Raw genomic sequence first — 13,987 nt, 5'->3', positions numbered from 1 at the left:
TGTGTGTATGACATTTTCTTTATCTCATCATCTGTGGACGTACATCAAAGATGATTCCTTTTATTGGACATTACAAATAGAGCAGATATAAGCATGAATATGCAAGATTCTCTGGTGGGCTGACTTAGAATCCTTTGATTCTATACCTAGGAGTGGCACAGCTCTATTGTCCAACAGTTTTGCATGTAGTTTTCTAAGACCTCCTTATATTGTTTTCCAAAATTACTACAAGTACCTTCCCACCAGAGTGAATAAGGGTTCCATTTTGTCTGCATTCTTGTCAGTATTTATTGTAATTTATTTTTAGGAAAAATGCCAACATTTATTGCCAAGAAACCAAAAGGGAAAACAAAGGCTAGGCAGATGGGACATCTTCTGGAAGGCTTTTTGTTGTGGGAAGGCAAAGATGTTCTGAGGTGCCTGCTCTTTGGCCTTTGCTTGTAAGATCTACCTCAGGTCAAAGGCTCCCTGGGCAGCAACACCTGAATGGTCCTGGCCTCCAATTCTTTTGTCCTTGACAGAATAGTTCTCTTCAGGACTCATAGGTTGACCACGGCCTATTCCTTCTTTTGTACATTGATGTGGGTCACAGGCTCTATGGACAATGAGTGGCTCCTGTTTGTTTTCAGTTACTCCATATCTGAATAAAAAGTTGTACCCCTCAGGAAATTTAAATGTATAGGTCCCCATTCCATCCTTTTTTTTAATTTGACTGGGGTCACAGGCTCTCTGGTCAGTAAGATTTGACTGTTGCTTATTTCCAGTTACTTTGTAACTGTGTGGATGGCTTTTCCCCTTGCGAGTGGGGAGTTGCTCAAAGCCTTTTCTCTTCACACTGCTTGGACGTTGGTCACAGATTCTCTGGGAGTTACCACAGGGCAGCACTTTTTCTCCAATATCTCTGTTTCTGAATGAAACGTTTTGCCCCTTGGGGCTTCTTTGTAAACAGGAGCCCATTCCACTCTTAATTTGTCCTCTATCCCAGTCTCTCTGTTCAACATGACCCGAAGGCTGCCTGTCTCTAATTATCCGGTGCCAAAGTGGATGGTTCTTTTCCTTAGGAGTGAGGGGATTGCCAAAGCCCATTCTTATCTTCAGGCTGTTTGGATGTTTGTCATAGGCTCTCTGGGCATTAACACTGGACTGTTGCTTGTCTCTAGTTTCGCAGTATCTGAGTAAATGATTATGCTCCTGAGGGCTTCTATGTGGAGAACACTCCCTTTCACTCTTTGTTTTAATTTCATCTGGGTCAGAGGTTCCCTGGGCAGCAATAGATGACTGCTCCTGGTCTCCAATTCCCCTGTGCTTGACTGGATGGTTCTCTTTGGGACTCATAGGTTGAACATGGCCCATTCCTTTCTTTACATTTTGATATGGGTCTAAGGCTTTATGGTCAATATCTGGTTCCTGTTTGTCTCTAATTTCTGTGATTCTGAATGAATGGTTGTGACCATTGGGGATTCCATATTGAAAACCTCCAATTTTAATCTCTGTTCCAATTTGACCTGGGTCACCAGCTCCCTTGACAACAAGACCCAACTCCTGCTTGTCTCCAACTCCCATGAAACCACATGGATGGTCATTTCCCATGGGAGTGGAGAGCTGGTCAAAACCAATTTCTATCTTTGATTTGTTTGGATCTTCATCACAGGCTTTCTGTGAATCAACAGCTGATTGCAGTTTGTCTTCAGTTCTGCCAAATGTGAAAGAATGGCTGTGCTCCTTGGAGCTGGTGTGGCTACCGCTCATTCTTCTTGCTGGTTTGCTATGGTTTGGGTCATGGAGGCCCTTATAAGCGTGAGAAGAGTCACCCAGCTGGAATGTCAATGATTCCTCTTTATAGTCTGATACCTGGGTTATAGGCTCTTTAGTCAGCTTTGATGGGTCACCTACATCATTATCAAAGTTCTGGACCAGAGAATTCATGAGGGATTGTAGTTCAGCTGCTGTACTGTAGATAAGGTTAACTCTTTCTACTACCTCCTGTGTCTGCTCAGTAGCTGGTGGGGGGCTTTCATTTTTTAAAGAATCCCCCTGCCCCATGTATTTTGTGCATATGTTTTCATATTGTGCATAGTTTCTGGTAATGTTCTTCATGTTGTTTTTAGAAGGAGCCTCACTTTTTTCTGCTATATTAAGAGAGGACTGATTATTCTGAGTCTTAGCTGTATACTTGTGCTGGGTAGAGCTCAGGGAGGAAGACCTTCCTCTCCCAAGCCTTTCTCCCTGGTTTACGACTCCAGATTTCAAAATGCTCTCTTTATGGGGATGAAATACACCGTCATTCTTTGCTTCAATCTTATTCTTGTAGACTCTGTACTTCTGAGTCTCAACTGTCTGATAACTACTCATGATGAGATCACCTAAGCCCTGTGAAGTCTTGGTATATTTGGATACATTCTGGAAACTGGGCAGTGAGTCCTGTGAAGGCAAGCTCATCTTGGCAGGATATACTATATTTGGGCCACCTGGATGATGGTTCACAGACCAAGCCTGTGACTGCTTGTTTGCTCTCATGTCAATCTTATTATTCTTTGTTTTAAAATCCAAGTCCCCTAAGTTTGGTGGGGTAGGTGTTTGGAAATTGCCTAGGCTTCTTTTGGCCTCTATAGATCCAAAGTCCTTGAGACTGAAGTTCATGGCTTGCCCATTGGGAATCTTACCTGATCCCAGAATCACTCTCGATGAATGAGGTGGCTCTTGTTTTACCTTCAATGTGTTCATTTCGTTGACCACTGTTGTTGCACTCCAGCTGGGATGTCCTGAGGCCACATCCTCAGACATCTTCCAAGGTGTATGCATGGACATTTCTAGGCTCTTATTTGGTTTCAGGATGCCTTTCCCAGTTCCTCGGATAGTGTTGCTCTGCTGGGAGATAGTATGAGGCTGAAAATTCTGGTTTCTCTCCTGTTGACCTGGATGAGATCTTGAGGGCCCATGACTGGTAGCGGGTGGAGGGGCTCTTTGGGTCTCCTTAACCTCTGGAGGTGAGTGTTGAAACATAGGATTTCGCAGTCTGGCTAATGATACAGTTTCTACCCTTTTCCCCCCAGGATCTTGGTGATGCAATTTTTCCAGGATCATGGCAGCCTTGGAATAGTACTCAGCCTTGGAAACAGAGGGAAGCTGCATATTTGAGTCCAGCTTCATTTGAGTCTTGGGATCAAGGCAGGAAATGTCCTCAGTTGTGTTCAAAAAGGACAGCTTGTCTGTCCTCAGTGGAGTGTTCTTTGGTTCCAGACCCTTCCCAGGAGTGCTGCTTGAAGTGCAAGGCAGGTCTTTGAACTTAACACTAAGGTCCTTCTTGATGGTGTTAGGTATGCCATACTTTGATATGGCCTTCTTTAAGAGTATTCCTATGGGTATGGACCCAACCATCTGGCTGCACTTGTAGCTTTCTGAGTTGAGGTTGGAGGGCTTGGCAGGCTGGTTGAGTTCAGGCAGGTTCTTGCAGTAACCATCACTGTTTGGTTGGAAATCTCCGTGAAGCTCTGTCAGTTCCCTAGATGGGGGTAATCTGACATGGGTTCCTTGTTGTTCTCCAACATTAATTTCCCTCTCTTCATGCTGTGGCTCCTCATGATGGTGGACCATTTGATAATGCTCAGGAAGGATGGAGGCTGACCTGATAACTTTAGTGGGCAGGGTGCCCCTGGACAAATTGTCAGTTGACTGGCTAATGTCTGTTTGACATTTTTGGACATTACAGCCTGTAATGTCTTTCCAATTTAGTTCCTGTTGACAGGGCTCATTTAAAGTTGGAAGGGATACCTGTATCCCTATCTCAGTGGAGGGACATGTTCTATGGGACCTACTCTGGAATGAAGGTGTTTGGTTTGGTGTGGCGTTTGGGAGGTTTTCTATATTTTGGCCCCCAGTTACATCTACCAGGCTTGGTGTCACAAGTTGGTTGGGCACTGACTGGTCCTGGCAAAGCTGTGGAGGTCCTTTAGCTAGAGACAGAGCTTGGGCAGGACCACGTGTGTCACGAAACCTCACGGTTTTACCTTCTCCGGGGGAGGATTTTCTGGAGACCCAGGCAGTAGCCACAACTGACTCAGAGAGCACAGAGGATATGCCCCATAAAAGTTGGTTAAATTTATGTTGTATAAGATCCTCTAAGACCTTGAGATAAGAAAACAGCTGAGGTAGGGAAAGCTGATTCAGTTTCTCCTTAGAGTTCCAAAAGGAGTGGGAGGAGGAGTGCTTTAAAGGATGTGCAGTGGGGCTTTCCATAGGCTGTGATGCATTCTGGATATCCCGCGCATTCCTTTGACTGTTTGTGAAAGGTTTTACGGTAGCAGTTTTTTTCCCGTCTGTGCTCTGCTCCCTCTTCAACACCTGCCAGTTAGAAACAACACAAATGAGCTGGGGTTCCTTTTTCTCTCTTGTAGACAAGATGTCTCCTCTCTGTGCTCATGGACAACATGAAATCCACATTCCCCACTTTCATCTATGACTCATTCATACTGTTCATAAACACATTTCCCTTTGGCCTTGTTGGGAAAACAGCAGAAAGGGATGTCTATGCCACATTTACCAAGGATGTGCTCAGTCACTCAGTCGGTGTTCCTCAGACAGGGTCCTCACCAAGACTGCGCTCTGCAGCTGCTTCTGGATTCTCAGGTGATACCTACTTCCTTAGAGCAAAAGGGACTCAATTCTCAGCTCAACACAAACAAAATCAAATTCCTGAGCAGAGGGCAGATAACCTTTATCAGAGCTTGTCCTGTGTCCCCACCAACTCAGAAATGCAGTCTGTCCATAGAGCCATGGTCATCCTTAGTGGCCTCTCTGCCACCCCATACATACGGTCTGAGAGCTTCATGCAGACATCTCAGGCCACTATCACCTCTGTCCTGCCTGCAGACTGATGTGCTGCTACTCCTAGAGATTTTTGCCTCCCTGTCTGTAGCTAGACTTTAGGTCCTTCTTTCTTCCATCCTTCTCCACCCATTTTCTTCCACCCTTTTGTTCCCCTAACACTAGATAGGAGAGAAAAAAGGAAAGAGGAAGATATTATCGTTAGACATTTTCTGCTGATTATGGAGGCTAAGTTCCTTTGGGGCACATTTAATCTTTACCATCAGGATATCTAATTTCTTCTTCCTTCTTCGCACATGTCTACTTAACAAACCACAAACAGCAACAACCGATAATAAACAGCCAACAACTCAACACAAGTCTCACAGCTCTAGCATTTAAATACCCCATGAAAAGTCCCCAGAATTCCAATCATCACACAAATTGGGAAACTATCAACTGCTGGCAGAAACACACCCCTGCTAGAACATAAGACAAATCAATGTCAGCTACTCTTGACAATCTGAAACAACCCATATCCCACACTAGAAATTAAAACAAAACATATTCTTATATTTCTGTTTTTTTTTAAAAAACGCCAATTTTTTTTTTCACGAAATCTGCCTGTCTAGGAAATGTGAAAGTAAAAATCAAGAACAAAAGTCTGCCTCTCCATTGTGTGTCAACCAAGGCTTTCCTCACCTTTTGGATGTTCTTTTCGCTCTCAGGCGGTGGTGACTCTAGATACTCATTCAGGAATGGGATTAGTAGGTAAAAGAGACCCACTCCACACAGAAAGGCAAAGCTCATGTCCACTACCATGGACATAGAGCTGGGAATCGTCCACAAATCATTGACGCTATTCATCAGAAGGAGAAAGTTCTCCATCTTCTGAAACCCAGTACATCTCTTAGGCCACTGAGTCCTGGAGTACAGCATCTGACTTGACAGGAGGGCTCAGGCTGCATCACACAGCTGAGGCCTCCTCATCACAAAGGGCTACTGGCAGGAGGGAGAGTACCATGGCCCCTCCCCAGCCTCCACCCCAGGAGCCCCACCCACATCCTGGCTTTCCCTACTCTCTCTTTCCAAATCATGCTGCTGTAGTTGTCAAAGATCGATCTCTTTCCATGTTTTGTTTCTCCTCCCTGAGACCCAGAATTATTCTACCTCCTGGAAGATATCTGTTTGAGTCTAGCATGTCTTAGTTTTTGACGAAGTGGACTTCTCTGTGAAACTTGAGTTGTTTTATAGGAACTGTTGTTTTCAGGATGTCTTCTGACTACACATACACAAACACATCTCTTCAATCTGAGATCATAGCTTATCATTTTCCCAGTAAATTATTATTCTTTTATGGTTAAACAGCTTTATGAACATAGTCAAGCAGTGATTAACATTTGTATCAATGATGTCACATCAAGCAAATGTAAAGACAAAATTACTACTGGATAATATATATTCTCTTCATGATCCAAAATATTTGTCTCAAAAAAACTCTTTAAAATTCAGCAGCTTATCAAAAATTAAAACTGTATTCTATTTAAAATGAAGCTCTGTTATCACACAGTTAGACTTTAAGAACTATCAATTTAGAACAGTTTGAGAAGTTGCAGGATTTGGTTAAAGGACACATTCTAAAGTAGTGTGGTAGGTACAGAACATAGCAGATTTAAAGCTTTTAAGTGTACAACCTAAGTTGTCATAGGAAGATCCAGGTATTTATAACTAAGAAAGTATGATTAAGTTACTGCACCCAGTGTTAACATGAATACTAATTATTTACATTTCAAATGTTTTCTCCCTTCCTGGTACCCCCTACAAATAACTTCCACCCCCTTCCCCTTCCTCTTTGCCTCTAAGACTGTGCTCTCTCATCTACCCACACACCAAGCCACTTCTACTCCTATCTCACCCCTCTAGCATCCCCCTTTTCTGGGGCATCAAGCCTCCACAGGATCAAGTGCATCCCCTTCAACTGAGGCCAGATAAGGCAGTCCTCTGCCATATACGAAGTAGAACAACATCAGAAAGACCCACATATGATATTTAATTGGTGGATGAAGCATTGAGAGATCTGAGTGGTTATATTAGTTGGTATTGTTCTTCCTATGGGGGTTTCAATTCCCTTCAGCTCCTTTAGTCCTTCCCATAACTCTTTCATTGGGGTCCACAGGTTCAGTCTTATGGTTGGCTGTGAACATCTGCAATTCAGTCTTAGTCAGGTGCTAGCAGAGCCTCTCAGAGGACAGATATACTAGGCTCCTGTCTGCATGCACATCTTGGCCTCAACAATGATGTTCAGCTTTTGTGTCTGTGCATGGGATGGATCCCAAGGTGGAGCAGTCTCTGAATGGCCATTCCTTCAGTCTCTGCTTCATTTTTTGTATCTGCATTTCCTTTAAACAGGAACAATTCTGGGTTAAATATTTTGAGGTGCATTGATAGCCCCATCCCTCAACTGGGGGCCATGTCGTTTTACAGGATGTGGTCTGTTCAAGTTCTATCTCCTCATAGCTGGACATTTTTGCTAATGCCATTCGCGTTTGGTCCTGGGACCCTCTCATATTCCTAGTGTTCAGGACTCTATTCATTCTCCTGTTCCTCACCCCACATTGACGTATATTTCTATTCATTCTTCTGGTCCTCTGGGCTTCTCCCTTCCTCTCCTTCATACATGATAGTACCCACATTTTCCCTCCCTCTCCCCTTTCCTACCCATGTCCTTCCATCTGCCTCTCACAATTATATTGTCCCCCTTCTAAGTGGGATTGAAGAATCTACTTTTTGGCCTTCCTTCTTGGTAAGCTTCCTATGGTCTGTGAGTTGTATTATTGGTATTCTGAGCTTTGGGGCTAAGATCCACTTATAAATAAGTACATACCATGTATGTCCTTTTCAGTCTGAGTTACCTCACTCAGGATGATATATATTCTAGTTCCATCCATTTGCCTGCAAAATACATGAAGTCCTCATTTTTAATAGCTGAAAAACTATTTTGCAAATGTACCACATTCCCTGTATACATTCTTCTGCTGAGGGACATTTGGGTAGTTTCCAGCTTCTGGCTACTTTAAATAAGGCTTCTATGAACATAGTGAAGCACGTTTTCTTGAGATATGATAGACCACCTTCTGGGTATATGCCCAAGAGTGGTACAGCTGGGTATTCAGATAAAACTATTTCCAGTTTTCTGATGAACCGCCAGATTGATTTCCAAAGTGGAAATCAACTTGCAATATCACCAGCATGGAGAAATCAACATTCTCTCCATCATCTGCTGCCCCTAAGTTTCTGATCTTAGCCATTTTGACTGGTGTAAAGAAGAATCTCAGTGTCATTTTGATATGCATTTCCCTGTTGACTAAGGGATGATGATGTTAATATCATTTAAACATTTCTTTTCTTTTCTTTTTATTGGATATTTTCTTTATTTACATTTCAAATGTTATTCCCTATCCTGGTTCACCCACCCTGGAAGCCTTATGCCATTCCCTCTCCCCCTGCTTCTATGAGGGTGGTCCCCCATACATCCACCTACTCCTGGCTCCCCACCCTCACATTATGCTGAACTGGGTCATCTAGCCTTTACAGCATCATGGGCCTCTCCTCCCATTGATGTCCAACAAGGCCATCTACTGCTACTTATGCAGCTGGAGCCATCAGTCCCTCCATGTGTCCTTTTTTATTGTTGGTTTAGTCCATGGAAGCTCTGGGGTTCTGGTTGATTGATATTGTTGTTCTTCCTATGGCATTCCAAACCCCTTCAGCTCCTACAGTCCTTTCTCTAATTCCTCCATTGGGGACCCCATGGTCAGTCCAATAGTTGGCTGTGAACATCTGCCTCTGTATTGTTCAGGCTCTGGCAGAGCCTCTCAGGAGACAGCTATATCAGGCTTCTCTCAGCATGTATTTCTTTGCATTCCCAGTAGTGTCTGGGTTTCCCCAGGTGGGACACCCTCTAGATCGCCTTTCCTTCAGTCTCTTTTCCACAATATTTCTCCATATTTGCTCCATGAATATTTTGTTTCCTTTTCTAAGAAGGACTTATGCATCCACAGTTTGGTCTTCCTGCTTTATGAGCTTCATGTGGTTCTGTGAATTGTATATTGGGTATTCCGAGCTTTTGGACTAACATCCAGTTATCAGTGAGTGCATACCATGTGTGTGCTTTTTGTGATTAGGTTATCTCACTCAGGATGATATTTTTAGTTCCATCCATTTGCCTAAGAATTTAATGAAGTCATTGTTTTTAATAGTTGAGTAGTACTCCATTGTGTAAATGTACCACATTTTCTGTATCCATTCCTCTGTTGAAGGACATCTGGGTTGTTTACAGCTTCTGTCTATTATAAATAAGATTGCTATGAACATAATGGAGTATGTGTCCTTGTTATATGTTGGAGCATCTTTTGGTTTTATGGCCAGGAGGGATATAGCTGGGTCCTCAGGTAGTACTTTGTACAATTTTCTGAGGAACCACCAGACTGATTTCCAAAGTGAATGTACCAGCTTACAATCTCACCAGCAATGGAGGAGTGTTCCTCTATTTTCACATCCTTGCCACCATCTGCTGTCACCTGCTGTGAGGTGGAATCTCAGGGTTGTTTGGATTTGCATTTCCCTGATGACTAAGGATGTTCAACAGTTCTTTAGGTGCTTCTAGGCCATTTGCTGTTCCTCAGTTGAAAATTCTTTGTTAAGCTTCTTGCCCCATTTTTTAATAGGGTTATTTGGGTTTCTGGAGTCTAACATTTTTAGTTCTTTGTTTACTGGATAGTAGCCCCCCTATTGGATGTAGGTAATGATCTTTTCTCAAGTCGTTGGTTGCTCTTTTGTCCTAATGACAGTATTTTTTGCCTTACAGAATCTTTGTAATTTTATGAGGTCCCATTTGTCAATTGTTGATCTCAGAACATAAGCCATAGGTGTTATGGTCAGGAAATTTTTACCTGTGCCCATGTGGTCAAGGCTCTTCCCCAGTTTTTCTTGTATTAGTTTCAGTGTATCTGGTTTTATGTGGAGGTCCTTAATCCACTTGGTCTTGAGCTTTGTACAAGGAAATAATGGATCTATGTGCACTTTTCTACATGCTGACCTCCAGTTGAACAGCACTACTTGTCAAAAATGATGTCTTTTTTCTACTGCATGGTTTTAGCTCCTTTGTCAAAGATCAAGTGACCATAGGTGTGTGGGTTCATTCCTGAGTCTTCAATTCTATTTTATTGATCTTCCTGCCTGTCTCTGTACCAATACCATGCCGGGTGTTTGTTTGTTTGTTTGTTGTTGTTGTTTTGTTTTGTTTTGTTTTTCTCAAGAGTACCTCTCTGGTCAGGCTTGGAACTTAATGCAAGCTAAATCCATGTTATATCTTAGTTGACTTTTAAAATATATTTTTTATGCCAGTAATGAATAAAAAGTCCTTAATAATAAAATAGTAGCACTATTTATTTCATCTTTTGGCTTAATGTCCAGTGTTTTACATTCACAATGTTAGCATGTGTGAGATGGTAATACATCTTATATTTCTCCCGTGTTACAATCTGGCTGTCATCACTCAGACACTGATGTTTTCTGTTTTGTTTTATCCCCATTTTCTATCTCACTCCACATTGCCTTCCTCTCCTAGGAAGCTATTTGTAATGCAGATGACACATTTTCTTAAGTAAAGACATATTCTTACAAAATGTGTTGTGCGTTTTGTCTATTTTCAACTTCACAGTGGGGTTTTTAGTCTTACCTGTGTCCTAGGTTACATCTACCCTTGTTTATGCCCCTTTACCTTGGTAGAAACTCTTGTAGGGTGATTTATTAAACATTCTTTGTCTGTTCCTCTAGAGATGATAAAGCAGGCAGTATTCAATGCTCAGTTAGTTGCCTTGTACATAGCCCTGAAAGAATCATAATGGGTATGCATATAGAAGTTATGTAAATGCCTGTACTTTATAAATATATGTTGATGAGAAAGTACTGGTTGTTGTCTTCTACTATGGTTATAAACATTTAAAATAGCTTCCTGCTATGCAGGTCATCATATTGAGGCAATATTCTATATAGGAGAACACAGTAAACTGGATGTCTGTTCTATGCAGTGACAAAATAAGTTTTATAGAGATAGATATCCAAATATTTAGGTATAAATCATATTAATCCAAAGAGGGAAATGATGAGAAGTGAAAAAGGGGGGAAGACTATATTTCTAGCATCCTTGCTAATGTCTCCCTTCAGTTCTGCACAGTTTGTTGATCCACCCTTTCCACATAATTGATTTAGAACCCAGTGACATTTCCTTTTTGTTTTAAACAAAAAATAACAGGACAAGAACTTTCCCTACATTAAGACTGTTAGCCTGCCTTTTTTTTTTTTTTCAAATATCATGGTTGTTCCTCCCAATTTTAGGCTGTTGTAAGGCTACAGGCAACTTCTTACAGATGCAAATTACTTTAATGATTCTCGAATTTGTCCTAATTATGCTTTGTCTGAAAAGTTCTCTCTGACATACATGTGCCTGTTCTCATTAATAAAATCTCAGATGCTACCTCTAACAAGATTTTTCTAGCCACCTCCTTTAAAATGTTCACCCTGGCTATAACCTTCTAATTTGTACTTCTTCATATAAGCCTTCTGTATTGATTCTATTTGTGATTATTTGATATTAAGTTATTTTCTGCCTCCAAAAGAAGCTTAATATAAATAGAAAATTATAATATTTAAGCAAAAGATCTAGAAGGTAATTAAAAATGATCTGAAAAAGTATTGTAAGAAAAAAACAAAAACAAAATAAAAACCTTGAAAAATTATATTAAGTTGATTTTGTATTTGATATCTACTGCTGGTCATGGAGTCTGCCCTTAAATGTAGTTTGTATACCCAGCCAGACAACCTTGGAGAAATGTAGTTTTTCATTGTAAGCAATTATCAATTGGAATATTATTTTGGGTTAAGAATGGATGCTATATATTCTTCTTTTCCTATCTCTGTGACTGCTTCTTGCTTAGACCTGTCCAGGTATTGTGAATGCTGCCACAGTCTTTGGGAGTTCACATGTGTATCAATCCAGTCATGCTTAGAGCCCTGTTTCTTTACTTTTTCCATCCCAAATCCCTGATTCTTTATATTATTTAAGAATGAGTATTCTAAGATTGTTTTTGTTTTTTGAAACAATCTCTTATGATGCAGCCTGGACTAGCCTGAAATTTTCTATGTAGACTAGGATTGCCCTGAAGTCTCCCAAGTGCTGAAATAAAAGATGTGTGTCAATATGCCTGGCCTATAGAGTTTGATAAATATATATCTAAATGTGTTTTATATATTCTTTGACATAATCATTTACTTTATGTAACATATCATAAGTAAATAGAAAAGAATAAACATGTATGTTTACATTTGCAATGTTTTACTGATATTATTACCCTGAATATCTGTCAGAATTATCAAATGTTTCTGTATTGGAGTAGGGAGAAGCTTGATGAAAATTTGAAGAGGAGATTAAAATGACCAGTGATGGTCACATATGGACATTGAACACACAAAAAAAGCAATCTCTTGCAATTAATAAAAATTTTCTTTTAATTTTAAGCCTTAGCAAATATTGCTATCCAAGGTACATAGAGACTTTTTTACAAATGGAAAAGCTCTGTTTTTTATAATCTCTACTATAAAGAGAATCTGAAATATTTAAATTAAAGACACCTACCACATAATGTGTTATCCAGACAACTCAAATTCTCAGAAAACTGTCTCAGCTTATAGTCAGAACATATTATATTGATTTTATCTGATAACTCTTGATATGTTCAGCAAGGAATATGTGTGTATGGATAAATGAACCATTGGAAACACTCTGTTACTTGGCGTGAGTTGTCCTTAAAATCGAAACTTTCTTTGACATGTAAGAGCCCTTCCCATCTGCATGAGCAATGGCATGCCTAGGCATTACTGAAAGTTATTTTGATAAACATATTCATTTGAACATTGTAAACAATATTTCTTAAAGTCTTTCCTTTTCATGTGTGTAGGTATGATTGTACTTGGTTGGTACTGACAGAATGAACACCAAACTGAACTTTCTATTTGCAGGTATAACATTATTTAGCAAGAACATCATTTACCTTCAATTTAGATACTCTTTTAATTATTCTTTAAAAACTTAAAGTAGCATAATGTACTGATTTCAACTTTGTTTTACCTACCTATTTACTTATTACTGAAAAAGAAAATTTGTTAACAGGGACTAATTTTAAAAAATTAGTACAAACAAAGTAAAGCTTGCTTTCTAATGTAATCAGTGGTCAAAGACTACTAAGAGAATCAGGGAGAAATTTGTATATTATATGAAAATCAATCATATAGTTCTGTCTTAGTAAAACTAGTAGAAAAAAATTAGATTGAATTGTATTCACCCTCTAACAAGTACTTCATGTTATGAAGTAGGAATAAAGTTTTTTTTCTGAGAGGGAGCTGATGCTACACATTTTCAGCATTCTTGATGACAGAACCTCTATTAGAATTTTTCTGTGTATTATGAAAGCAATCATGTGAATCAGTTGCAGATGTTGGAAAGGACGTGACTCACTGAACTTTTGATTTACAAGGCAGAATTTACAGAAATAAGGGATGTAAAATGGGACCCTGCCAAGGTATTGTGATGGAACAAAGAAAGTGGAGAATATCAGAGTGCATGGGATTGGATTGGGAAAAAAATTAAAAGTGAGGAGGTAAATTAATAAAAGGGAAGGAGGGAATGTGTTAAATGATGTAAGAGTATGTTTAAAAATCCTAAGGAAATATATGATTAACTATTTATGAATAAACAGCAAGTAAAATACATAAATCTCTGTATAAATCTAGAAATATAGGTTTAACATAATTTTCTTTTGGGGGCTGAAACTGTTCCACACGAGTAAGAAACAGCTCATCTAGCAAAAATCCCATTACCAGCCATGAAAGACGTTATTATAATTTGTTGGTCAAAGTTATCAAGAAGACTCCTAAAACATTACAGATGTTGCTTTTTCTCTTGGGTATCCCCCAGAGGTGGAAGGTACATTTGTTTTGTGAGACACAATCCAATGTCAGACACAGGGTTCAGAGGCTTCTGAACCGGAAGTGAGTTGAACCTTCTTTCTGAAGATTAGCTTTTGTGGTACTAAAAGGTATCACATACTTTCAAAACAGTAAAGCA

At 40.1% G+C, this 13,987-nt stretch overlaps 1 protein-coding gene across 3 annotated transcripts in view; it reads right to left on the bottom strand.

The window, feature by feature from the left end:
- Window positions 1–267: 267 nt before the first annotated feature.
- Window positions 268–13,987, bottom strand: part of LOC117722690 (uncharacterized) — a 52,624-nt gene continuing 38,904 nt past the window's right edge. Inside the window, exons 4-5 of one of the 3 annotated variants that reach the window (XM_076914654.1) lie at window positions 10,586–10,694; window positions 268–4,341 (exon numbers count right to left, since the gene is read on the bottom strand). In XM_076914654.1, coding sequence (XP_076770769.1) covers window positions 448–4,236 — 3,789 coding nt within the window. In that variant the 5' untranslated portion in view covers window positions 4,237–4,341; window positions 10,586–10,694 and the 3' untranslated portion in view covers window positions 268–447. Of the gene's footprint in view, window positions 4,342–5,505; window positions 5,718–10,585; window positions 10,695–13,987 lie in introns of those variants that run through there. The other 2 variants (XM_034521952.2, XM_076914653.1) reach the window with 2 other exon arrangements.

Source organism: Arvicanthis niloticus, chromosome 17, assembly GCF_011762505.2.
Source record: "Arvicanthis niloticus isolate mArvNil1 chromosome 17, mArvNil1.pat.X, whole genome shotgun sequence".
NCBI classification, from domain to species: Eukaryota; Metazoa; Chordata; class Mammalia; order Rodentia; family Muridae; genus Arvicanthis; species Arvicanthis niloticus.
This window is presented reverse-complemented; position numbering and strand designations above follow the sequence as displayed.